The 27,338-nt window shown below is 41.1% G+C and overlaps 1 protein-coding gene and 1 long non-coding RNA gene across 3 annotated transcripts in view; both read right to left on the bottom strand.

The window, feature by feature from the left end:
• MAP3K1 (mitogen-activated protein kinase kinase kinase 1) overlaps nucleotides 1-24,783 on the bottom strand; it is a 67,783-nt gene extending 43,000 nt beyond the window's left edge. Inside the window, exon 1 of one of the 2 annotated variants that reach the window (XM_080372932.1) lies at nucleotides 17,103-24,783. Coding sequence is in view for 1 of the 2 variants with exons in the window: in XM_080372931.1 (XP_080229057.1) it covers nucleotides 15,932-16,401 (470 nt within the window). In the remaining variant the exon portion in view is untranslated. Of the gene's footprint in view, nucleotides 1-15,931; nucleotides 16,482-17,102 lie in introns of those variants that run through there. The other variant, XM_080372931.1, reaches the window with a different exon arrangement.
• LOC308056960 lies at nucleotides 697-15,923 on the bottom strand. Its single transcript, XR_013925042.1, has 2 exons — nucleotides 15,180-15,923; nucleotides 697-14,561 (listed from the first exon to the last, which is right to left on the bottom strand). It is a non-coding gene; the product is annotated as an uncharacterized lncRNA (long non-coding RNA).
• Nucleotides 24,784-27,338: the final 2,555 nt, after the last annotated feature.

Raw genomic sequence — 27,338 nt, 5'->3', positions numbered from 1 at the left:
ATTAGAGTTATGCTAGTATTAATGGCAGACCCACAAATCAACCAATTTATCCAAGCAAGCAGGCAAACAACACTAAATCTGGAAGAAAAAAATTAAAAGTCTTGAAACAGTATCAAAGACACTTAAATCACTCCAATACCTGTATATCCCTCCTACCCCAAAAAAAACCCCAAAAAAACCCAACCCCAAACAACCCAAAAATCAACCTACACATTCTCTCCTTGCACTTCATTCCATGTGTTCAAGGATCTCATAATTGTGACCTGCAGTGACACAGAGGTATATGCCAGGTGTGACGGTAAACTCCTTGCTTATTAATAGGCAATGAAACAAATTGAGACAGGAGACTGAAGCACTGTTTTTCCAGGAAGTGCTAAAAAATCAGACATGACAATAATCCTTTGATACTATTTAGGCATTTTTTGAATTAATTCCTGACACAGGCCATTATGCCATACTAGCATAATTACTATACTATTCTTCATTCCCATGAGCTGCAACTGCACTACTCTGCAGTATTTTTCACTTCTGAAACCAACCTATACTGCAGGACTGAAAGGCAACCTTACTTCTGATGGGTCCAAACTTTTCCTGACTGACTGACTATGTTGCTGTCCAGAAACAAGAATGATCTGCTTCAATTTCTTTTCCTTTTCATCTGGAATAAAACATTTCAAAGATTAAAAAAAAAAAAAAAAAAGACTAAATATGAGATTTAATCTGTGGAACAAGTTAAAATCTTAACTTCCGCATTTGTTTCCCACTTTTTTTAACAGTTACTCTTCACAGGCGGCTTCCAGGTTTCTCACTTCATAGCAAATCCTGCATGGTGTTTTTTACACCAGTGTGCCTAGGCCACCTTTTTAATTCACAAATTAAATGCAATGTAAATGGTTATCTGACAGAAAATTTCATACCAATCTGCAGGTTAAGATTTGTATATCCTGCAATGAAAGCAAACTGCAAAATTATACAATTTCTCCGATTCAAAAGCCTTAAGAAAACACCCCAGAAAAATAATAAAACTAAGTACTCTGCAGGAACTCCTTGGTAGCAGACAGTATTAAAAAATATTTAGTAAATTTAAGGGGTTTTAAACAATATTAGACATAGACAGGGGTGTAATTAAGGAAGAATATGCACTGTATTTATTTATGTTTGAAAGCAATCTAAATAATTTTGCACCTACAAGAACACCTTTATTTAAATTAGCATTCCATGGGTGTCTGTCCTTGTAGGAAAGAAGCCAAAACCTGAAACTGACCTAAAATCTAGTACAGAACCTAATTACAGAAATATTTTTCCCCTTAACTTTCACACTACTGTTTAGCCCAGTGAAGAACAATGAATGGGAAATACTTGAAACACACGCGCGCAGTGAAGGCAAACCCAGAAGAATAGACCATAAATGACAATGCTGAACCAGCTCCAGAGTTTCAGTAGAGCCAAGGCATGTCTCTGTTCCTCTCTATATCCCACTGTCATACACAAATCCCTACCAAGCTTTGAGGTTGGCTGAGAAATCGTTTTCTCTTGCAGGAGGCCCAGAAACCCAAGGGAGCTCCTCAGCCATCGATGGGGACGCTCTTTCTGCACTTCAATTTTAACAGGAATTTCTAAAACAAATACATACATTCCTGCAGCAAGTTTTTACTTTGGTTTATTACTAATTGCTCATGAAGATTCTCCAGCAGTTTTGAACACCATGATGCCCTAAAACAAGAAAGACACTAAATGCACCTGTGCTTTAAGTGTGTCTGAATCTGGTTTCCAGAGCTTCTCCAGTTCATTTTATTTCATTGGTCTAATGGAAGGTTAAACAAACATTGACTGAAACTTGTATTTCTGTACACAACCATCTTACACTTTCTTCATGCAATAATAAATTCTGGTTCGTTAAAGTGATGACCATAAAAAAAAAAAATAAATCTATTGGTTTTCAAGCTGGTGGATGAAAACCAGTTAGTCTCTTCAAAAATATTTAACAAAAAGCACCTCAAGGAAGTTACATACTTTGAGAAAAGTAAAATTCTGGCATTATTCTCAGAAGATTTTTAACTGCTTCCAACTTCAAATTAATAATGCAAATAAAGTTTAATAGTGTGCACTCAATCCTAAAAAAAGTCAGAATAAACCACCTAACTTTGAGCAAACTGGATGATAAACATACTCTTCTGTTAATCTGGTCCCACTGCCAGCTTCAGAGAAAGCAGGCATTACACTTCTGAAGAAAGTGAGAGATTACTAGTGACTGCTCTTCTAGATTGTTCCCTTCTCTGCCTTCACATTACAAAAGCTTCCCAAGTCATATGGAAGTATTCATAGGAGTAACCTGATTTTCTAAAAATAAAAAAGCGCAAAGCCTCCCAAAGCCATTACCAAATCTAGGATTCACATTTAAGTAACTGATTCTGTATTTCAGCTGTATTTAAAATCCAACGTTCACTTTCTGCATAAGCAATTTTAATCAAAGAGGGCACAGTAAAGGCAAAAGAACAGAAGATGCATTCATTTCCAGAAAACACATAAATCAAATACTGACAGGAGAAATTCAGAACTATTAATTGAAATTTAAGAGAAATTTGAGTAACAAGTGGGTTTTTTGTATGAGCATTCAGACAAATATGTCAATCCAGAAAGCCTCAACAGAAGATGAGAATGTGTTTTAAAATGCCAATATTAAAAAACCTCCACAGAATGAGTGATATGGCAGTCACTTGGTGGGGGTGGGGGAAGCCTTACCATGAGGAAAATGAGGTTACAACAAGTGAGAAAAACTGGATATGAAAAAGATGAAGACATTGTTAGCTAGAAGTTTCGGTTATGGTTTGTGATCCCATTCAAGTACCAACATGTACTTAAAGCACAGGTGAGGCCCAACACACCTAATCCTTTTTTCGTTTTTGGATTTGATGAAGCACAACTCATTCTGTTTGAACTGTTTTTAAAAAAAAATTATCTGTACACTCGATTAAAGTATCTTCACATTGTAAAAATCTAAACTTGCACAGCTCAAGACTGTCTTTGTGCTCTAATTTCTTCCTTCTGAAGCAAGTTATTAGTTGGGCACTCCTTGTACTAGATCCATTAGACCAATCTGTAACTTTTACACCGAATCCATTTATTTGCAAGTAGCCATAACTGTTTTACTCAATTAGCTCTTCATTTTCCTTTCACTTAATTTTATCTTCAAGAACATTCATTCTTGTTTGTGTTGCACGTTGTCCACACTTCAGAATTAAAAAATTAGAATCCATATAAAAATCAGTGGTAACCTAAAGCAGAGTGTTGGTTTGTTTTTTTTAAATCAACACACTTAAACATAAGAAACACAAACTAGGACTGTGACTTGAAACAGTAATATCTCCTCTAGTAATAAAAATTATAAAAATGGGGGAAATAAGACTGCAAGGTTTTGCTGAACCAACTTAAGAAAGAGGAAGTTGTCGTCCCGTCCCGTGTCGTCCCTCCTCCCGTTAGAGAGCAAGTATCTTTTACCTTAAGGGAATCAATAACATCAATAACAACTGAATAAGAAGTAATTCCCTGAGATGCTCCAAGAAAGCTTTTACCCCTCAGCTGTGCTTCAGCATATGAAAGGATGAAGCAGCTACAAATTAAACAGGTGACTGGCAAGCAGTCCAAGTAGTGTGGCAGCTGTATGGGTTTAAAGTCCCATTTGTGATCACCCGGCTGTGTTATGACTCCTCTAAATGGACTCTCAACCTTAGTTAAAAACAACTTGTGTTAGCATGACATAGTAAGAAATCTATTTGATAATTTGTCTGATGACTACAAATTCACAATCCAATTTCATTTTCTCTACTTTGCTACTCAATGTAAGTTTTACTTTGAAAGCATGAAAAAAGGGGGGGGAAATCCACACCTCTTACTGGAAGGAAGCACTCTGGAAGGTGCTCATTTAATGGCATTGCCACATATTAAGAGATGATAAAAGGAAATACGTCAAACCAACGCATGATCAGATGTCTTACACATTTAACTACCATCACTGAAATGCATTTGTACTATGTTGAATTTAAGCTCAATAAAAAGCATACCATTCTGGAAAACCTTTACAAGACAGATGTCTAAGAAAAGCATGTAAAAAGCATTTGCTTTAACACAGAGGTAAGTTGCTTATTGAATTTAGTAAAATATTCAAAGAAATAGCAAATATTTGTGATCACTAAAAATGTCAAGACTCATTTTACTTATTAACATGAGGACTTCCATCACAGCAGCAGCCTCTCAAAATGGGACAGCAAGAAAGCAGTCTTACTTCTTTAAACAGGTGTGTAAGTGCTTTTCAAATCACTATGAAACTACATCACATATATAAAAGACCAGAAATAAAAACTAGTTTCCAGGAAAGTCTGGTGAAACTATAGTTGGAGGAAAGTCTGTGCATGAAACAAGTCATGCCCTTGTGTCTCACTAATGGACTGTCTATGGAAATACTTCTCAACAAGTTAATTTTATACTAGGTACTTGAAGCAACCTTGCTGTGAACTAGAAGCTGAAGACTGATACCACCCATTGAATTAACTGCTACACTAAACTGACAGGCAATCTGTGGCTAGGGTGATGGAGCCCCAAGTCCATGCAGATGTCAGAAAGAAGACACACCTTTGAAGCTGAGCTGGAAAAAGGCCGACTTCAGCCCAGACTGCACAGGCCAATGAAGAACACACTGCCACATAATCCTATCCTGGAAAACTGAAGGCATTTGCATAGTCAGCTTCAGTCATAATTCTAACAAGAAATACTACATGAACATTCAGATACAGGACCTGTAACTATCTCTCTGGACACTGCACACAGGGAAGGTCAACACTTTCCGGGGACAGCCTTCCCATCTACTTGCTTAACACAGGGTTAAGCATTAGCCAGCCAGCCACGCACATTCACAAAGCTGGAAGCAAGCTGCTGTATGGATACAGAACAACATAGTTCTCAGTTCTTATACTCTGACTGCCCATTTGCAGCTTTTGAAGGACTAATGTAGTTAAAACTTAAAATAGTCAACCATTTTAAATCCTGTAATTACGGTTTATTTTATTGACTGCAAATAAGTGTACAGTAATCCAACAAATCCTTATCAAAAGTCACCATGGTAAGAACCAGCTACACTAACCACTTCCCTTGGGAGAGCCAGCTTTATCCCCTCCCAGTTATAAAAACATGCCGTTTATTTGAACATGGAAAGGGAGTAGCAGTGCTAGACCCATATTGTCTCATTTCCTATTTCCTTTTAGGTATCAAAATGCAGACCTTGTCACAATAAGGCTCAGAAATGCAATTAAGCAGACATTGGGCCTTCAGGAGAGAAAGTGAGATATTAGTTCTCTTGGGGGGGAGGGGGGGGGGGAAGAGCAAGTTCTACATAGCATTTTTTATTTTCTGAAAGTGATTGTAAAGGAACTTGAGGAAAGATTGGATAAGACTGTTACGGACAAATGCCAAAATCTTGCCTAGTTATAACTACAGTGAAAACTTTGACTGCGTTTGTCCTTACACATTAATTATTTGTCATTTCAAGCAAACAAAACAGTTATAAAAATTTCTTTAGGGCTAAAACCATAGCCCTGTTTTGTGTCTCCACCAAATCAAAAATCTGTCATCACATTTGCTGCACAAGAAAGCATTTTGAAATCCAGAGGTAAGTTTCTTCTCCCTCACAGATTAACTGAAAATACTTAAAATTAACATGTTTTTAACTATATTAATTATTCTATTAATATATTAATGTTAAAATATAATAAATATTAAATTAATTTATAATTAAAACACTAAAGATTAACAGAAAAAGAAAGCCTGCTCTTCTTAAGGTACCAGCTCCCACAACACAAGCTGTGTTCTTCCCACAGAGGGGAGACAGAGCACAGCTGCTCCCAACTAGTATAACCAGTAGAACTCTTTTTGCATAGATATCAATGTTTCACAGATCTGAAAATGCTGCAATTGCACAAATCAGTCTTCTATCTGTTTTTGGCTTTGTTTACATACTTACTAGTTGTGCTAGTCAGTGAGATGTGTAGCCCTTTTGGCTCTACAATCAGAGAAACTTAATGTACAGATTGTACCAATGGTAACTGGAGAAGGTAAACTCATTCAGTAGCTTTTCCTTTACAAACATTAATAGGAACAGAGCTGAATTATCTCCCAATAAGTTGGAAGAATCAAACAGTATTTTTTATAGTTTAAAAGGTCCTAGGTTTATTAAAGAAAAAATATTTACTTTTGACAACTTTAACTGTTACATCCTTTGAATCCGGGTTTTAATCGTGACAGAAACTCTCCATTTTTAGATCTTGCACAAATCAACACATACCAAAACACTATCAGCATGGTGTAGGCAGAAGCAAACCAAGAGCACTAAACATAAGTAAATTGAAACACACGTTTTTAAATGAAGATTCTGTTAGAACCAGGTTTTGCAGTTTGTAACACATACTACCCTACCAGATCTTGAATCTTGCTTTTCCCCAGGCCCTATAGGTACCTACTGCCTGAAGAGATGGTCCACCTCACTAACCCTACGCGTTCCATACCAAGTTTCATGTAGCCGAGGGTCAAGATGCACAGCACTTGCCTCACCGTTGTGAGTACAACTGGTTATGCCAGCACTGCCCTGCTGCCAGCAACTTGACAAAACTGACAGGCACAGAAGCTTTACCCAGAACTCTGCAGGAGTCATACGTAATTCCAAGGTGGGTGTAGTGGTAATTCGGGTCCCGATTTTCCTCTGGATTGGGATTCATGTTTCAAATGAAACCCAGATTAGAGAAGTTTCACCTACTCAGTGATAAACCTTGCTTTATTTCAGTCTAAGGCATCAATACCACAACTGGGACAGATACACAAGAAATGAACACGTGCTCACAAAGAGTCCCAATCAAGCCTGTAAGGCTCCACCTTTGCGTAAGGGTTTTATTAGAAGCCACTCACACAATTAAAACCTGTATTTTTGTTTAAGTCTCAGCTACTTATGGTTATTTAGGTCTCAATTAGTTATGCACATTGAATACTTTAAAGACAGTGGAAATACTTATGCATACATGTTTCCTGGAAAGAAATACTTTTTTAAAAAAATAAATCATAATTTCAGAAAAAGTCAGAGACCCACTTTGATGAGGCTCCTATGGAACTCTGTCTGCACTGTAGAAGCTGGCAGATTTCCTACTAGTTCCCCTTGCTAGTTCCTCGGCAGTCCACCCTGTGGGCTGAAAGAAAGCCAAAAGCCTGAAAGTTCTGGCTGTGCTCTCCCCTGCAGCCTGGATTCCCAGGGTCTACATGTGGCCTGCCCTGGCACTAGACCTATATTCCCATTTGAAATTTTAAAATACAGTAATGTAATTAATTCACACATAGCTGATTTCAAAATGCCAAAGCAATCGTCCTTCCCCATTTGGCTTTGCTGGGCATCCTCGCTAGTGGCAGAACTGTAAAATACCGCCATGAACATGCTGCTCAGAGCAAGTCAGAACAAGCAAATAGTAGAGCATACTAATTTTCTGCTGAGGTACTAAGGGGAATTACATACTTCAGCATATTTACCAAAACAAGATGGCTTACCATTGGTACCTGAACATGCTGGAACGTAACCACATGCTTAAAAGACAAAACCGAAGATACAGTAGTACTGTTCCTCTTACTGTACATACAACTTTCTAAAGAGCTAATCTATACTTCAAAATTTTTCATGTTAATAACATAATTTCAAGACCAAATATAATTATACTCCAAAAGAGTTTAGAAAGATGAACATTAAACAGTTCCATTAGTTCAGTATCAACAATTAGAGAAAATAGGAATAGTTTGGTTAAAGACTGTCTGAGAAATGCCAGAGTTTTCAAAGGTTTGTGAAGTCTTTAGTAAACTTCTATTACTTAGCGTATCCCAAGAGCAACAGCCAAGGAAACTTACTGAAACTGACATATTTGGTACAGACAGTAAACATTTGAGTAAGACATCACCAAGACCTCTCATGGATATCATAGGGCAACTTTCAGCTCAAACCCTTTCAACATTTTTTTTTCCTTAGAAAGGGAAGTCCAGCTTCCACTGAAGAAACAGAATTTGTAGGAGTCTAAAAATGCAGCCTGCAAACCCTGACTTCTTTTGTGGATAGAAAAAAATCTTGGCCTAAGAAATTGTTTTGGGCTGAAATGATAGCACCCCAGGTACAAGGAAATGGTACACATTTGTTTATTTTACTGATCTGCTGCTTTCTAATCCTTTCCCTCATGTTTTATATTCTCAAGAAAGTCACTTGGACCCATAAGACTCTGAAGTACCTATACAAGGAAAAAAAGCTTGCTTTCTAAGAATCGAATCCTTCACTATCAACAATATAGCTGAAATGACTGACAACAGTAACCATTTCAAGTGGAGGCATTCTGACTTGTAGCAGAAGCCAAAAGCAATCGTCAGGCACTACACCACTGTAACAATTCTAATTTGCCCTGTATTACCCAAGCCAAACACTTTGCCAGTCATAAATGCTTCTCCTCAGCTCAGCTTGCTGAGGGTATTATTATATGTTGGTTTACAATACTGAACACATCCCTATATGAAAGCACCCTACAACTTTGCACAGAGATCTGCACACATTAAGGAGTTGCACTTCACGCTTTCTTGCATGTAAGGCTCAGGAGGGAGCTGCTTCTTCTCCCTCTTCATGTAATACTGGCTTAAAGCAAATATAGAGAACGATCCACACTTCTGTAAGACCCCTTTCCCCATGTAACCCTGCTCTTTCTTCCCAAGAGCCTCTGGGAGGGGTAAGAAATGTACATACAGTTGCAACTCAGTAAATTCTTGTCAGGGGACAAAACTGGAACTCTCAGTTTTAGGGTCATGTTTGAAGAAGGTGTGAACAAGGCTGTGTGGAGCAGAACGTACCAGTGCAGGAGATCCTGGCCCTAACCTGGGAAGTTCAAAGACAAAGCTAGTTCTGCTGGTTACAGTGACCTTGCCAGAAGCCAGCAGCCACCACTGCAGAACAGGCAGTGAAAAGCCTAGCTGTGTCTGCTGGGTAGTATAGAAGAACTAGTTTCCACGTTTACCATGGAAAACCTAACAGAAACTGGAGTGCCCCAGTGCTTCCTACAGCCTGGGGGGCATTCAATATGCCTGCAAAGATCAGGAAACCTACTGTATTAAACTATTTATTACAAATACACGCAGAACTTTCAGTTAAAAACTCAAAATAACATCAGTTCTATATTTACAGAAAAGCTTATTTTCTGGAACTGTATGTAGACATCATTGAAATAACTTTTAAAAAATAAACTTATGTATAATAATATAGTTTAAGAGAAACACCATCCAGCTGCACTCCATTTAAAAATCAGCTGTTCACATTTCCATTTCAAGTCTGAACAGCCGAAGAAATTTACACATCTATGGAAGCCATCACCTATGTTTTATTTGTATGAATAATCCAACAAAATTAATAAGCAACATCAATCCTTAATATAGGAGATCCTTTCCAAACTTTTAAGAACACATTAGCACCATGCTTCATTCATGCATGCGAGCTTACTGCAGTTGGGACTAGCATGGATTTTCTTACATTAAGCAAGCAAGTCTTTAGTCATAGGCTAGGCATCTGCAGAAGCATTTACTTTAGCAAAATAACAAACATTTCAGATGTATCTTATGGGAACACTTAAGATAGTGATTACATATCTGGTGGTAAAGTTAAAACTTGCAGCAAGAGGGAAAAAAGCCTGAGAGGAATATTTGTATCATACCTGGCCACTCTAAAGTCTAAAAACATGGTAGTAAAAAAAAAAAAAAAAAGTGTAAAATATTGGTAAACTGAGAAAATGGTCACTGACTACATGTGAATTTTCAAAGTACATACTCAGCAACCAGAAATTAAGGTACTATCATAATTCAAAGGAATTAGAATATTGTCTTAACCATATACACTTACCTGCTAGACTGTATTAATCTGGCAAGCTCAATAAACTCTATAAGAACTGCAAACTGGAGTTTCTGCCAGTTTCACCACACATTTCAGGTATCTGCATTTTGTATGCTTCTCCAGATACAGAAGATTTAAGCATTATCTGAAGGCAATGGGGAAACCCTATTATCCACTGAGCTTTGAAGCTTCCCTTTTAAAGAACGCAAAGAATTACTAAAATAAAAATCTGCACACATTTATTAGTAGTAGAATGGGAGCTAACACTGATGATTTGTTTTAAAAAAAAATTCTTTATTTGGTATTATATATTTTTCCCTCAACACTTGAAATATTGACACCAAGCCCTTTCAATATCTGAAAAGAACAATCCTGAAGATAAAACAAGCATGACAGTCACATATGACTTATAAAAAATCCTCAGGGTGTAAGAGGGTATTTGAGATAAATAACTAGTGAAATTAAATACATATCTGTGAGCCAAAAAAGGGAGTATTAGTTGCATATCTTTGAGGGTTAACCACCAACTCACAGAAGGATCTGATCATCACTGCTGACAGCTGAGCAAAGACTCATTTCAGTTTGCACAAAAGCAAGATGACTGGATGCTCAAGAAGATGCGAGGAGCTCAGAAAGCACGATATCAGATATGGTCATATGTCAGTGTGGTCTAGCAGACATCTCATTTTTCCAGCACTCCACTCACACCTTCCACAGTGACCCTGAACAAGTTATAAGGAGCTGCAGTATGAACAGCAGCGTGAAATCTATTGATGAGAAACACTAGGCAAAAATTGAAGTCACCCAGCATAATAGTAGCAGCCATTCCACTACAAATAAGAACATTAGGACAAGATAGATAAGAAGGAACAGTATTATGTTGTTTTTCCGTGAATGATGTGAGCAGTTTACACTTCAAGGACACAAAAGAAATAAATGTAGACTGACAAATTCCAGTTTAATCTCATAGCAGAGAAACAGTGACATTCTAAGTTTAAGGAAAAAAGAAAAACTTTTTGCAAACACCTTCAACTCCTTAGTCATCAGATGCCAAGTGCCATCAAAAAAAATGGATATTTCTGAGCAAAACTGAGGGAGTGATGGGACTATCTGCTTTTAAGAAAACTTGAGAAGTGTTCCATCACTTTCTAAATAAAAGGTAAACAATTCCCAATTCCAAAATACTCAAGTATCAAGTAAGTAAAGCTGCTTTTTTTAGGTCATTTTTCTGCCAAGATCCAACAAAATCGATCTTAAAAAAAACAGAACAAAACAAAACACTCAAAAGCCAACCAAAACAAAAAAAACCCAAAACTCCACAAACCAAGAAACAAATTAAAAAAGCCCAAAACACAGAAAACTCCGAAGTACATCTTACAGGAAAAAAATATTCATGACTATTCACCGCTAAGCAGGATTCTCCAGTTCTACAGTGGGGCGAGACAGGAAATCAGAAACATCCTGCAGGCAATGCACTCAGCCTCCAGGTAAAGATAAAAAGGGAGGGAAGCAACAGAAAGCAACTTCCCACTTAACTATGTTCTCCTAGTCCTATGGAAACAAGTAATGAAGCCTTCTTAAAGTCTTTCTGTCCACCCTGCCTTCAGAAAAAGAATGAATTGTAATTCTAGAGTTTTAAGTGAGAGCAGAGCAGATAAAAAGTAAAATAAGACGACGCTTAGGTCTTTGCAGAGAAGCCTCCAAGAACACAGAGGTTAGCATTAGAAATCCAGACCTCAAACCAGATCAGTTCTCTTATCACTACTGCTACTGAAGACTAGTTTTACAAGTTTGTTTAAACAACAGCTACATGGCAATGTATAATTTCTATTTTAAACAAGCTGAAGCCAAGTTTCACCAATACTGGAAGCTGGCAAAAGCCAACAGATGCATTCCCACAGTCACCTCACCCCCCACCCCCCGGCACTTGCTTCCACTCCTGCCTCATCCTCTCCTGCACCATCACCTTTACTTCAACTTCAAACAAAAATGCATTAGCACACTAGAAAATCCTGTAAAGTTCAAATCCATCATACACAAGGAAAAAAAAGAGATTTTTAAATCTTGTAGTCTAGATGTTTGACCTTTGGATAAGGCACAATTGCACAGATCTACACAAAGGTATTGGACTGAGCAGTACTTAGACTCCACTGAGTGACAGTGGAGACTGAACCTTTAGTATCACTAAATCCAGTGAGACAGAAAGCTCCAGATCAGTTAGTTACAATCTATTTACTTTGCACAGGAACAAAGAAACTGCCATACCAGATCAGACCATTTAAGCAGAACCCTACCCCTTGCAATAACTAAGAGTGATAAAAATCAGACATAGTGGAGGGTGACCCTCTTCCAAAAGTACTCTCAAGCCACAGAGCACTAAAGAGGTAGGAAGAGAATTTTCTCTTGCAGTACTATGCAGCTCAAACTGGAAGCAGAAAATCTGGTAGTTTATTTAAGCTGCCAGTTAAAAATATCCAGCATCACAGACTTGGTTAAAACACAAAATTATGTTCTACCTTAGTCAAGAACAGCCAAGGTCAACAGTAAGCTGTGTTTTATACTCGGCTACATCTTGACCATGAAGTTATCAGCATTTAAAAAAAACCCCATCACAAAAGTAAAATCTTGGCCACGCTGTGCTTTTCACATGCCCTCCCTCTGTTCCCTCCCCACTGTCCAGACAAAACACATCTTCCTCAGTCAACAAAAGGCACTACAAACAGATAAGCAGAGCTAAAACCACGAAGCTTTTACTAGTACACTTATACATAGTCAAAACTTCAGTTTCAGAGTCTTTGGTGTCTCTAGCAGGTGTCAAACAGCAACTGCAGAAAATACAGTACAAATATACAAAGGTTGTATTGCAGCTGAGCTATCTGACAAGTCTGCCCTATCTAGCACACACATTTTCAAGTTCAAACACTTTATCTTCACACAAGTCACACAGTACATGGTTACTGTATGCAGAGGAGATGAATTGCAGCATTTACTGCTTTTCATTTTTATAGAAACGTGGTTATGGCAGTATCCTGTAGCTGGGGATGTAACTGGTGACCTACATCAATTTCAGACACAAATAAACATCACTTACAGGGTCTGCAATTTTTAAAAGAACATTGTTAACATTGCAGAGAAGAAGGTGCATTTTGCTTCCATAGATTTCCCTCAAGTTACAAGAAATCGTAAGACTGTTATTGCTGAGCTCATTGTTTGGGACTTTTTATATAAACCAAATCAATATACTGTCAGCACAGATATGGTCTGAAGTGCTTCATGTTGAAGCTTGATTTCCTAGAACAACACCCAGCTCTTAAAAAGATAGCTTGCAACATTCACTCTTAGCGAAATATTTGCTCTACTGCTGTGACAAGCTGAATACTTGAGAGATTAAACAAAAATGGTAGTATTCACATTTAGGACTTGACAGCAGTGTCTGTTTCCCTTTTCAGCTTCATTCTGAGGCTCATGCAGGTCTTCCAGAAAAAAAGAGAAACAGAAAAACTACTTAAAATGAAATTAACTGTAATACCAAAGAGACCGATAGGGGGACATTGGAGCACGCATAGTATCTTTTAACAGTAGTCAACTACTGGATTTGAAAACAGAATAGAAAACCTCCACGTAACACATTATTTCGATTATGCCCTTCAGTTCGCCTCAATAAAAGTCTGGGCAACAGCTGCACGGAAAAATTTAGTGTGCAATATGCTAACTGCTGCTCACGTACAAACTAACCTCCCACCTTCTGCTAGAACAAGTCAATATTACAATAAGGGCAGAGAGATGTTTTAAATTCTTGATATGGCCTGACAAAGTGGTACTTTGTTAACGTCTGTTTACTGGTAACACAACTTATAGGATTAGTGAGACACTCTACATGACCATTTATAGGATATATCTGAAGAATAATCACCATTAATGTTGCCATGTACTTTCAGCTGTACTTACAATACAGTCAAAGTAGACTATATTGCTAAAGTAATGAAGAGAAAAAGCATCTGGCATTTCAGTATTTTTTATGATTTTTTTAACATTCCTAGTGGAATGCCAAAGCATTTAGGAGAAGGGTTTTAACTTGTACACACATTCAAAACACTGACTTGTCCAAATGCAGGTACTTTTAAAAGTAAGCAAAACTGTCCATTAGAAATGAACAAATTCCACGGCTGTTCTGTCATTGCTGCTGTGGGACTGACTAGCAAGGATGGACTCCGTTTTAGCACCAATGCAATGTATATTGACCTTCCTGAACCTCTAAAATCAAGCCTAACTCCCACTTGCTATCACCACCAGACCCTATATTGTTTTAAACATGTTCCGACACCAATTCTTTATTTTCCTTGAAAGCCATGAAGCTGGTTACGATTGTATTAAGAGATACACTACATTATAATTTTATTACTTGACAAAGACGGTGCTAAGAGTCATAAAAAGACAAGTTATTTGCTGAAACTCATACATTACTCCCTCAAGAAAACACTTAAATGTCTCTGTACTTACAGAAGGATTAGTGGGAAATCTTACCTGTTATAACCACACCATACCAAGTATTTTTTTACACTGCCCTAGAAACAGACCAAAATCCATCCACATTCCTGAGAGTTCATATGAACAGGACATTGGTCTAGAAAACAGTTCTCATTACAGTAGCCCCAAGATAAGTCAACCTTTTAAAAAATACCCCTGAGGTTTGACTGACATAAGACACAACTGAAAGGAATACACGACTTGTGTCCAAACTGGATTAGATTTCTTATGAGGTTTAAATAACTGGCCAAACTGTCAAGACAGTATTAAAATAGGTCCTTGGGCGTTAATACCAAGTCCTTAAACTATGCAGTCCACATCATATAAAACTTTACAAACAATCTATAGGAAATTGTCAACTTCACACCAAAATTACACCATCACTACTGCAGTGCCTTCCCACACACACTGCAGTTAGACCTCTCAAGTGCACCTAAAGCTGGAGCGTGTGCTGAAATACTTAAACTGCTTCACCAAGGACCTGAGTTTGCTTTCATCTTGAATGCTTCTAAACATGCCGATTAGGCAAAATACGGGCAGTTCTGTAAAACCTCATGAAAACGGACTTATGAAATAATCCGTACAGAAGGCAAACACAGCCTTCATATGCAGGGCTCTAAATGAAACCACCAAAATGTATTACCTAGACCAAACCACTACAAAATTGCTTTCCCTTGAAAAAAAGAGAGGGGGCACTTATGGTAGAAAGCCTTACCCACGTCCCTTGCTAAGAATTAAAGAAATCAATTCCACAATATCTCCGTACAGCAAAGGGGAATTAGACTTCGGAGGAGTCCTTTAAAAAAAAAATAATTAACTCCGTGTTTCTGCTGCAAGCTGCCGGGGCAGCGCAGGAGGCGGCCAGGTGCCCGGCCAGCAGCCAGGCAGGGGCGCAGCCGCCGCCCGCACCGCCAGCACCGAGCTGCGGGCGGTCAGCGGGCCCGCGCCCCAGCGGCTGACACATCCGGCCCGCCGCCGCCCCGAACCCGCACCCCAGCGCCCCTCGGGGCTCCGGCCGCAGATAAACGCAACGGCACCCCCCGCAAACACACGCACGCCGCCGCCACCACCCCCCGCCCCAGCTCGGCTCCAGGCAGCCTGCCCCGCTGCTCCGCAGCCGGCTACCGGGCCGCGCCAGCCCCGCGCCGCTGACAGCTGCGGGCGGACGGACGGACGGCGGCACAGCTCGGCCCGCCGCCACCCCGCCTTCCCCCACGCACCGGGTGTCCCCGCGTCCCGGGAGAAGGCGGCGGGCGACGGCTGCCCGCCGCGCCCCAGCCCCTGCCCGAGCCCCGCGGGCAGCTCCCGCCGCCCCCGCATCCGCTGCCGGCCCACGGCCAGGCGGCGGCCGGGCGCCCGCGGCGAGGAGCGGGAACCCACCCCGAGCTCTCCCCGCGGGAACAGCCCCGCCACCGCCGCTGTCACCCGCCGCCGCCCGGGGTCGAGCCCTGCCCCCCCTCCCCTCACCTCGAGGGGGGAGCCGGCTCCATCCTCCGCTCCGCGGCGGGGCCGGTCCCCGCCGGGCTCCCCGTCGGCAACGGCTCCAGAAGCTCGGCGCAGCGGCTGGGGGAGGCAGCCGGGCTGGCGGGGCTGGAGCGCGGCGGCCCGGGCAGGTAGTGGAGCAGCAGCGTCTCGGGGGGCCCCGGCGAGGAGGCGGCGGCGGCCGGGGCGGCGGCGGGGAAGAGGGGCGCCTCGGACAGCCGGTCCAGCTCCACGCTCCGCACTTTGCGCAGCTGCTTCCGTCTCCAGTCGGAGCGCTGCTCCCGGCACTCGTCGCCGCCGCCCGCCTCCCGCAGGAGCCCCCCGCCGGTCCCGGCGACGCTCCCCGCGACCGCGCCGCCCTTCAGGCTCCCGCAGGCGCCGGCGGCGGCCGCCTCCGCGCCGCTGCCCGAGGATAATCCCGACGACGAGGTGCGATTGCCGCCCGCCGCCGCCATTTTCTCTGGCGGGTCACATCGGGCTGCCGAGGACCGGGGGGAGCCAGCACTCCAGCCCGCTGCGGAAACGGCGTTGACTGCGAAAACGGCGTAGGGAGGGGGCGGGCGGCGGGCGCGGATTGGCGGCGGCGGGCGGCGGGGGCGGGGCGGCCGCCCGTAGGTGCAGCGGGGGCGGGGCCGCGCGCGCTGCCCCGCCCCGCCCGCCCCCGCGCAGGTGTTGGCGGTTGGAGGGAGCCGCGCCCGCCCGTCAGGGGTAGGGCCCGGGCCACCCGCCCGCCGACAGACCGGGCCGGGCCGGCCCGCACGGGACAGGGCCGGCCGGCCCGCGCTTAGCCCGGGAGCCGGCGATAGGCGCCGGGCGGCGAGGAGTTCCCTGCCCCCACGCGGCCGTTACCACGTGTGGGAGAGCGGCGGGGGTCCGGCGGCCCCGGGGCGGGGTGCCGCGGCGCGGGCCGGCCGCCGCCGTGTGAGGAGCGGCGGCGCGGGGAAGCCTTTCCCGAAACGCCGGCCGGCTGCGGGCGGCGCCGCGCCCTATCCCGCAGCACCCTGCCCTGCCCCCGTGTCCCCAGCAGCCCCAAGACCTCCCCCAGGCCGCGTCCTCCCCGGGAGCCGGCAGAGGGTCGGGGAGGGCGCGCAGTGCCCGCCGTCCCCGGCCGCGCCGCAGCGAGCCGCCGGGAAGCCGCTGCCGTGCCCGGGCTCACCTGCTCGTTCTCTGCGATCAGTACGAGTCAGCCCGCATCCTTGCTGGAGCCTTCGCGCGTCCCCCTCCGGGCTGCCCTCGCTTGGCAGGCGCTGCTTCACCCGTCCTCGGCTACCTTTCCATGCCTCGGCTACTCGGAAGCGTTGGTGTCTCGTCGGAGCGCACCCGTTTCCATCTGTGCGTGCCTACGCACGTGCAGCCTTAGGTTATAGCCTGCCACATATACCTAACGCTGCGGCTGTTTCCCAACAGACTGGGAGAAAGGCGGGAGACGTCACATGACCAGAACCTTGGGGAGGTCCAAGTAAAATGTACTCCTGGTCTAGATTTCCACTCGACCGCAATTGGGTGGTTTTGCTTTCAGCCTCCGAGCTGCGGGGAAGGGGCATACGATTTTGCAAGAAGAGAAGGGGGTACATAGCTGTCAGAAAGGTGCCGTTTTGCTGCCGTTGAACAAGCCTCCCTATCTCAATGCTGATTTAATCTTGAGTTGAGGCAAGGAAAGCTAAACATCACTATGCATGCCAGGTTGTTTTCACGGCGGTGTTTTTCAATGCAGTAGATGTCGCACAGTTCAGGGCACTTTTCTTTAGCTGAATATCTTAGGCTTATTTCTCACAAACTGCTATATATCACTCAAGTGTAAACATTAGCTAAGCAGCTCTGCAATTACATTAGTATGGGCACTTTGCTGAGATCACTGCTTTGATCCAAAGCACTAGTTAGGTGAGAATTACTTCCTAACAGAAGCAGATTCTTTCTTGCCTTACATATGTGATCAGAGCCTGACCTAAATGTAGAATCCTCACTGAAGGATGCCTCGAGCAGATTAGAAGAGATCTTTCCCACCAGACTTGTAAGAGCAAAAAGCCCAAGGAGACTACTTGTACTCCATTTTATTGCAGAATAGCAGCAGTATACACATGACTTCGAGGTCACAAGAAGTGATTCACTTAGGTGGTCTGTCAGGATGCCACACTGTAACTACCCTTAGGAAGGTTTTTCAGTGAAGGATGACGCTGTGAGAAAGTCAGTTATGTTCATTGTCATCTTTGGGATAAGCAGGTCATCTAAATATCCTCTTGTGGTGTACAACTCAGGGGTGTTGTTCAGAGAAACTAATTCTGAATTTCATAAAGATAGTATCTGACACTTATTTAAAGCTGCTACTATAAATCAGATACAGTTTTCTGGAATATTCCTAGAGCAAGTCTTATTGTTAAACAGATGTTACTAAATGCAGAGAAGAATAAAATATGTGCTTTGCAGAAGCAACATGAGATTAGTTGCATGCAAATTCTGAAGCAGACAGTTGAAACGAACTCAAATTATTACCAGTTGTTGGCAGTGTAACCTGCATGTATGCAGGATCCTCTGGTCTTCAACAGTCCACTATTATATCTTTTCAAATATTCCTCTTTGCCATAAAATCACATTCACAGGAAAAAACCCCAATACCTTATGCTTTTGAAGTATTTTAAACAGAAAAAGAAAACAGCTTTAGGAATTTATTAAACACTTGTCACATGGAGAAGGAATACAGCTTTTAATAGCAATTGGTTGGTAAACAATACAGAGAAGAAAAAGCAAATCCCTAATTAAAGTAAATCTAGGAGATAAGAGGTGCATACACATCCTTTTGTTCTGACAAGAGTCCTGGGAGACACCTCTGCCAGATGCTAAGGCTCCAACAAGGCTTAAAGGAGAAGAAAACTTGGGAAATTCAAGGCCAAATGTCAGAGTGGTGATGGGGTACTGAGGAATGTGCATGTGCACTGAGGTGACATGCTTTCTGCAAGGCAGCTAAGAACAGGGCAAAACATGAAATCCAGGAACAGTGGGAGGCACCAGTATAAGAAATAATTAAGCGTGGACAAGTGCTGTCACCATCCCTGTTAAGGCACAACTTTGCCTTTTGAGTAAGGTCAGCATTATCAAGGTTTTGAGTTACTTTTGGATAAGATGGAAAGTGGAAAAAACTCACTATGTAGTCATTAAAGAATACATGGCATGTCCCCTTGTCCAACTCTAATAAATTACATTTTGCCTATGATCTTTATATTCACCTTATTGTTTGAAGTGGATGTTTCTCCACTCTGCCTTGACCAGGACAGTACAGTGGCAAGCAAGAAAACACCTGCCGTGCTTCACTGCAGAGCGCTAGATAATGCAGTATCTGTATGCAACATAGATTTATGCACAATAGGGAGGCTCTGCTAGAGGTACTGAATTCTGAAATCAGTAACTGAACATGTTGACTGACATCTGTGTTTTCCTGTGATCTGCTCTTAAAATCCTTTTGCACTTAATATGAGTTGACCTGATTGTAAAAAAGCATAAAACTTACTGAAGAGAAAAGAAAGATACTCAGTTACCTCTTGCACAGATTATTTCTCAGCCCATCTAAAATACAGTTCTGGAGGGTAACATGAGGCTTTGAGCAGTTTTCAGTGGGCCTATTTCCCCTAAGTCCCAAGCAGTGGCACCAAGGGTTTGTTATGAAACAGAAGCCTTTGGCCTCAAATTAGCATCGTGCAACATTTGGAACACCAACTGTTGTACACAAAGAAAGGTCTGTTTGGGAACACGCTAAGTTTTTGCAAGCCAATGAGTTTCCTTGTTGCACAAAACCTGTAACAGTGTCATGAATAACCAACAATTTTCAACATGCTAGAGATAGGAATCTGCCGTGCCCCTGAATACATAACCTAGGCATTATCATCCACAAACAGAATAAATATGAGAGATAACACAGTCCATAGCTTCTGGTCTTGACTAAACATGCAAAAAGTGCTTTAATGCTGTATACAAACTAGATTGTCCCCATCTTGTTCTTCTGTGTAGAAAGACTTATCCCACCTTGATCTTCTGTTCATTCTTTCTGTTGTGAGAAAGGGAAAACAAACCTGCTCTTAAACCATAAGCCTTTCCTGTTTATTCCTCTGTGTGTAATGGAGAAGTCAAACAACTAAATGAGGACATAGAGTCTGAGGCCCTTTTCATTCTTGTTCCTTAGGACCTGCTGAAAATCTGCTGGTGTCTATGTTGGCTGCAGAAATGCTTTGCCATCTTGCTGAGGCTCAGTTCTTACTTCATAGCATAGCAGGTATGCCTTCTGGAAGAAATTCCACTTCAGAAAATCAGAATGCCATATGAATTTTTAGGAGAGAGAAAGCTGAGTAAAACCAGAGCCTGTTACAGGGAATTCTGTGGGTTTAGTTCAGGTGCTGGGAATGTCTAATCTCACTGTTATTTCAGTGTTTTTCTTACTGGTTTACCTATTAGTTTCAGCTTTTATTTCCATGGAAAAATGTGTTTAAAGGTTTCTTAGTTCACACAGAACTGAACTTTTGTTAAAAATGTATTTTGGATCCACAAAACTTAAGACTACATCTTGATCAAGGTGTCAGACACATTATATAAGAAAAGAGCTGTATTTAAACCTCCGGGTCTTTTTCTGTCAAAGCACATAATAACAGTTCTCTGATGATTTTTAAGAACTAACAATACTGATGTTTCTTCTAACAGACCTGCACTGTCTAGCCACATTCATCACAGTTACCAACTTTCTTGCTGTAGCATCTACTCATGAACTGGGCAACCTTTTGGTCTACCCACTAAAGCAAAAAGGTCATCTCTCCCCAAAGAATTTACCATATAATATGAAACAGACAAGGAACAGAGCAATCAGCAGACTAGATTGTGGTCCTTGTACAGCAGAAATCAACCTGCTGCCATGATTCCTTTTGTCATAGTTTGTACCTCTTGTATTAAGTATTAATATCAGTTCAATTTGTGACCTCAGATGCTCTTTAGTGTCAGTACTTTGACGTCTAATTTGGGTATTCTTCCTGGCTGTGCTACAGAGGATTTTTCTGACCTCGAATAAATCACCATGATTTCATGGCTCAATTTTTCCCGACTCTAACTGGAAAACAAATATATTTACCTACCTCAGGCCTGACACCAGACTGAGGGATTTAATATTATTGATTTTCCAGGTGAACACTTGCTCAAAGGAAATATAGTAATGAAGTGAGAAAGACCTGTTAAACCTCTTCTTGTACATCACTTACAAAAAGCTACCAAAATTATTGCAGTTGTCAGCTCTTTTTCTTATATTCTTGCAGACTACTAAATTGACAAGATGGCTCTTACCTGGATCAGCAGTTACATCTATTGTAAGCATCACTATCTGTTTACTCCCCAGGAGAAAGCAACTCTACTATTTCAGAGTCAGGAGACCAGCATTAGCTCAGTTTTCTTTTATCCTACTGCTACCACCGGCTGTTACATCTCTTTCAGCCTAGGTGCTTATTATTCCTTCTGTTCTGTGAGACAAAGGCACGGATATAAGCATAGCTATCAATAAACTGTGAAAGGTTTTTTCCACTGGAAGCTATAGATTTCCAGATTACAAGGGAACAGACGCAAGAGTTTCACTCTTGTTTTTCTCTCTAAGAACAATATAGCAACTTACTGAAAGGGATTGTGAAGGTTCAGGATGGAAGAAGGACCACTTTCTCACTCCCACCAAAGAGGACCCCACAGTTACTCTTTTCCTCTGCCTGCTGCTCCGTCATTCTTCTGCCAGCAGCAGAATCATACAGTACCAACAATAAACTACAGTTACTAGAGAACAGTAACATGACAACAGCATAAACACTCAACCATCAGCAAACATAAAGACAAGGCCAAGTCTTGTTGGTGTGTCTCAGCATGGCTATGGGCTGTGAACCAAGTCTCGCATGATCGGTATATCCAGCGTGTAACACAAAAGCCTTATGAGGATCCTGTAGAAGAGGAGCAGACAAGAGTGACACAATTTGACAGTTACCTCTGGATAACTGCCTGCCTAAATAATTGCCAGACAGTCAAGGAACTGGCAAGAACACCCTGGGAAAAGAAAGATTGCACTGGAGAATTATGAGGAAAGTAACTTTCAGTCTTAGTATTTAGTTGGTGTTAAAACCAAACATCTTACCTTTATATTGCATGAGCAGCTGCTGCCCCCCCCCCAAATACAACAAAATGAAATATATCTTTGCAAAACAAATTTCCTACCTTTCTTGAGATGTGATTTACTTATAAAAAGATACTAAAAAAAAATATTCTATCTATTCCACAGTATAAACTTATTTCTTGAATTCTGTTACTGTTCCTGGGGTTTATTTATTGCTCATAGGGCTCTCGCTGCTCTATATCATAGCTTCCTTTGCTACACCCAGTTCATTTACATTTTTATGATGTTTGCAGAGACTAATGAATCTCACCTATCGATAAATCATCAGTAGATAAATCCTTTGCTTTCTGCATGCTTACTTTCCATCTCTTAGATACTGTAATCACAGAAAATAGTTGTTGAATCAGTTGACATCTTCGACATTTGCAAAGTTAATTTGCCTGTAATATAAATACATGTATATACTATACATACACACTAACATATATATGCTGCTTCTTGAATAGATTGGGTTTATATTTTGCAATTTTAATGTTGGTAATTTCGTTTTATCCTGCTGATGTAACCTAAAAACATTGTCATGGTACAAAACTGAGCTGACTTCACATGCTCTGCATGTTTGCACTATGAAAGGCCTTGAGAAGCAAAGAATGACCTTGACAGATGATGTTTGTATGGGTTTGGGGGAGGGCATTAATTTAATGCTTGCCAAGGTAGGATACATAATTTATTTTGATAGATTGTGTATCTTCCTTGTTCTTTGTGGTTTAAGCCAAAACTTTCCAGATTTTGAACAAAGGCTTGCCAGTCTCCAGAGCATAACTGACCACTTACTGTTGAAGGTATTAACCATACACACTACTTTCAGTGAGTTGTGTAACTGCTTTTCAAGGACAGTGCCTTAACCAAGTTTATCATGCACAATACTAACAGTGCAAGTCAGATCAGTTAAAAAATACATGTCACTATTTTCTCTTGAATTTCATTAACAAATGAACACTACTGAGCTGCTGCTCTTAGTTTCCTGTCCTCTAGACATAAGATTTGGAGGTGATACTATTCACAAATATTAACACCAATTTAATTATATTAGCTTCATTAGGTAGTCTCTAAAATCTTAATCATAAAGCTGAATGAGCTGTCTGCTTTCTGTTGAAAAGAACAATTTTGCTATTAATTTCTAGCCAAGATAAGAATGTGTTTTAACAGATTAACATATTAGTCACAGAAGTCTTGAGATTATAACTATTTGTTTGCTCTGTTTAATGAGAACAAAGGATCCTTCTCAGGGCAGTAACATACCTTTCAGCCTACAGTAAGAACCACTGCAGGCCCCTTTCTAATAACATTTTTCACATGTGGATCATACAAATGTAAAAATAAAATGCATGGTGAAGAAGTTAAATAAAAACCCCAGAAGCTTCTCTTATTTTCCCTAAACCAAAAACTTGCTGAGTTATTCCCAAATTCCTTTGTATATTCTAACTCCCCATGTTTATTATGAATTGTGACAATATATAGTCCTTCTTTTTCACAGAGGACTCAGATTTATTTGGGTTTAGTTCATTTAGTTTGTTTGGGAAGTGCTTACATATAAATGCAGCAACATTTTATTCTAAGTATGAGGAAAGCCCAGCTCTCCATGTCAGTTAAGCTACAGACAGACATTAAACTCATTAAACCCTAAGAAAAGGTACTTTTCTCTTCATAAGTTTAAATAGCCTCATAGTTCAAGTTAATCCTTTATTCTTTTTTCCTGCCAAATAATTTTTAATAGAGTAGATTGCCATTCACTGCATAATTAATCTGTACACAGCTCTGTTCTCTCCCTGACTAGTACAGTCCCTGTTCTTTTCCCCATTTCCAAAAATCTCCCCAGGTTTTTAAAACTCAACTTCGTTTTTGGGAATCTTCAGTCTTAACACAATGGTCAGATATATACTTCTATAGAGCACTGTACATGTCTGCCAGAAGCTTCTCTTTCAGATTTTGAAGGATTTGGGGTAGTATATACACTATGATATGAGAGTCTAGGTATCAGAGAACATCACAGCTCATCTTTTCATGATTCTAAATTATCCAGTGTTTGAAGGAAGCTGAAGAGCATCAGAAAAGTATCACTTGAGAAAATTATGAAAGGAGAGTATGGCCAATTGGAAATGTCTGCAGAAAGACAAAAATCCTGTTTTTTAAACCCAGAATTTCCCCTAATATGAGTGGTATAAACCAACTTACTTATGTCTAAAATAAAACAGGACTATTGCCCTAACTCATGTGAATGTTGTGTCAATACATGCAAAATCCTTTGTATGTAATTTTTCCCCTTAAAATTACCTTTGATTCTTATTTTTAATTCTAAAACTATTACTAATGACAGCATATTAGAGAGATATGTAACATAAACTCCTGTCTCCTTCCTCCTTCCCTCTTTTTTAAAGCACTGAAAGTAGAGAAGCCGAATTCCAATGCATTTTGATGATGTCATAAAAGCCAAAGTTGCAGCTATTCCCCTGCCCCCAACAAAGCTGAATAAGAGATAAATAGCTATTTAGAAAAATAAAGATCCATATCTGAGACTTAGACTAGCTTTATAAGCCTGTCAATTATTTTGTTTAAAAACATAAACAAAAGTAGGTTTGATGTCAGATGCATGTTACAGAACTGCATGAGGGTGTCTGTAGTCTGTGTTGGTCCAAGGAAAGGCATTCCACCCATCTTATTTTAGTAATTCTACCACACCAAAGACAACAAAAGCTGTCCTGAGATTGAAGTGTATTGATGCTTTCAAAACGGGTTCACTGTGAATGTTCAGAAGGTCGTAGGTCTGAATTCCACTGATGTCTTGCATTCTAGTCTTGGTGCAGAAGATGGGAAAGTATGAATTAAAATGTTGCTGGTAAGCCCAAGCTTATCATGTGATTTTCTGAATATTTTGGCATTCATTGATCCAGAAGAGGATATATGGAGGCTCCAAAATTACAAAGAAGAGACAAAATCTGTCCGCTTCTCCTCTGCAATCTCAGCTAAGCTTTTCTAGAGCACCAGTCACAGTCCAGGTGGTTCAGCTCTAGTGGCAGGGGAAAGATGCTGTTACCATTCCTGCTAATGTCCTTGGGCCCAGTGAAGGCCACATCTGCCTAAAGTCCTCTCTTGCCCAGAGCCCAGCTTCAGGGGTTCTGTTATGAGAACCCTTTTCTTATTCAGGGGTCCATATGAGAAGTTTAAGTTCAGAAGAACCTCTTCAAAAATAAAGGATTTTTTTGTCTAAATGAGACAAAGATAAATGAATATACTGTGTGTCATTCTCCCATGTGTCTAATGAAAAGTGTGTGGCATATTGTATTAACACTGATATGGATAACTCCTTAAGCAAAGCATTCATTGCGAGGTAAAGTGGTAAGGTTGCCCCATGCCTTTTATGTTGTAATTCTCTGAATAGCTAGACTGTATACATCAATTCCTAAAGCACAGACAAGTGGAAGAACTTACTGTCACACAGAAAACTCATGGGCTAAGCTGGAAATGAAATGGCATGAGACCATCTGCTCTGGCCACTAGCCATAGGCACATACCCTTAAGGGGCTTCCAAGTCATGGCTTGGGCTTCCTCTTTGCCTCAGCAACAAATGTTTTGAAGAGAGAGATCTAGTGCTCTGTTCAGTGCTTCTTGATCTAAATGCTGTTGATCAGAGTTAAGATGGTTAAGTTGGCTTTTTCTCTTGGATGCAAGCATCAAATTACCCTTACCAGAATCCTTACAGACTCATCGACAGCAGAATATGTTTAAATCTTAGCTACAAACACATGTACTTCTTGGCAAAATCGTAGAAAGTCATCCAGGTTTGAACTAATTCATCAAGGCCATTATATTCTATGCCACTTTTGCCCTCTTCTTGTTACAGTCAAAAAACCCCCACATTAAGAATTTTAAGCTCTAATAATTTTTTGATAATGTGAGTCAGATAAGGAGACTTGTGGCAGCAGCGTCATGGTGAATCACAGAGCTTTTTTGCACTTCAAGAACATACATAAAAATTACAACTCCTATCACAAGACACATTGGACAATGGACACCGTTCAATTTTCACTAGGTCCAGGTAGCAGAAACCATGACAAAGGGCTGGAAGTCTGCAGAATAAAGAGGCCACGGTGGTCACGCCCTCTTCTTTGCCTGCACTGGGCTCAGCAAAAAGCAAACTGAACTGGCCAAGAATGAGTTGATTCAGCATGCTCTGCTGAAAAGGCTCTTAAGCTGTTCCAGACAAAAGTATGAGGAAGGATGACAGCGACAACACCATCTATCCTTCAGGCTAAGTGCTCCTCTCCCCCCCAGGCATTGGACTGCTGCCAAAATGAATCATCTTGACTTCAAAATATACTAGCAAGTCCATGTCTGGCACAGGTTTTTCCTCAGTTCTTTTTAATTTTCCTCCATGGATGCATGATCTAGTGAAAGCTGTATGGTTTATACTGCAGTACAGAATAATGTGTGGTTAAACTTCAGGTAAAAGGACTGGATTTTTTTGCATTCATTTGTACAGTGTGAGCTGAAGTTAAAACAGGAGGAGGTGAAAGCTAGTGAGAACTGGTTGTGACTGAAGTGCTTGCTTCAGAGAATTTTGCTCCACACTGCTTGACCTACAAATACCTTCCCTTTCTCCTGTACTTAATTGCCTCAGGCTTTTTCTCTGGTCTCGTGTGTACTGCAGAAGTTGCAATGATTTAACTGAATCAGTTTCTGAAAGAACATAGTTAAAGCAGACCAGTTGTCTTGTATGAAGACTCAGAGCCCCCCTGAGTAATTCCCAGATATAAGAACTTTTATTTAGTATCAGCAAAGTCTCTCATTTAGTTTTTTTCATCAATAGATCTCAAAGCACTTTATAAAGTAGGTCACTGCCATTTATTCTGTTTTGCAGATGGGGAACAGATGAAATTATTTGCCTACTGTGGGCAAGTAGAAAGCTGGGAATAAAAACCTGTGTCTGCCCAGTTCAGTGTTTCAGCCACAAAGCCACATGGGGTTTCCAAGTTTTCCTGCTATGAATGTGCTTTGAGGATCACATTTCTGCTAACCTTGTAATGATGTACCAGTGATTTCATGGTAATCATAATCGACTTGAAAAAATACAAAATAATAGGTCTTGTTTGGTGTACTTTAAAGTGTTTTTTATAAAATGTTAGCTCCTAACTGAGCCTCCATCTCTTAGAACTTACTTTTTGTCATGCCAAAAAATATTGGAAGCATCTGTAAAATGTCTAGAGCCTCTCTTCC

The sequence above is a fragment of the Falco punctatus genome, assembly GCF_963210335.1.
Source record: "Falco punctatus genome assembly, chromosome: Z".
In the NCBI taxonomy this organism is placed as follows: Eukaryota; Metazoa; Chordata; class Aves; order Falconiformes; family Falconidae; genus Falco; species Falco punctatus.
This window is presented reverse-complemented; position numbering and strand designations above follow the sequence as displayed.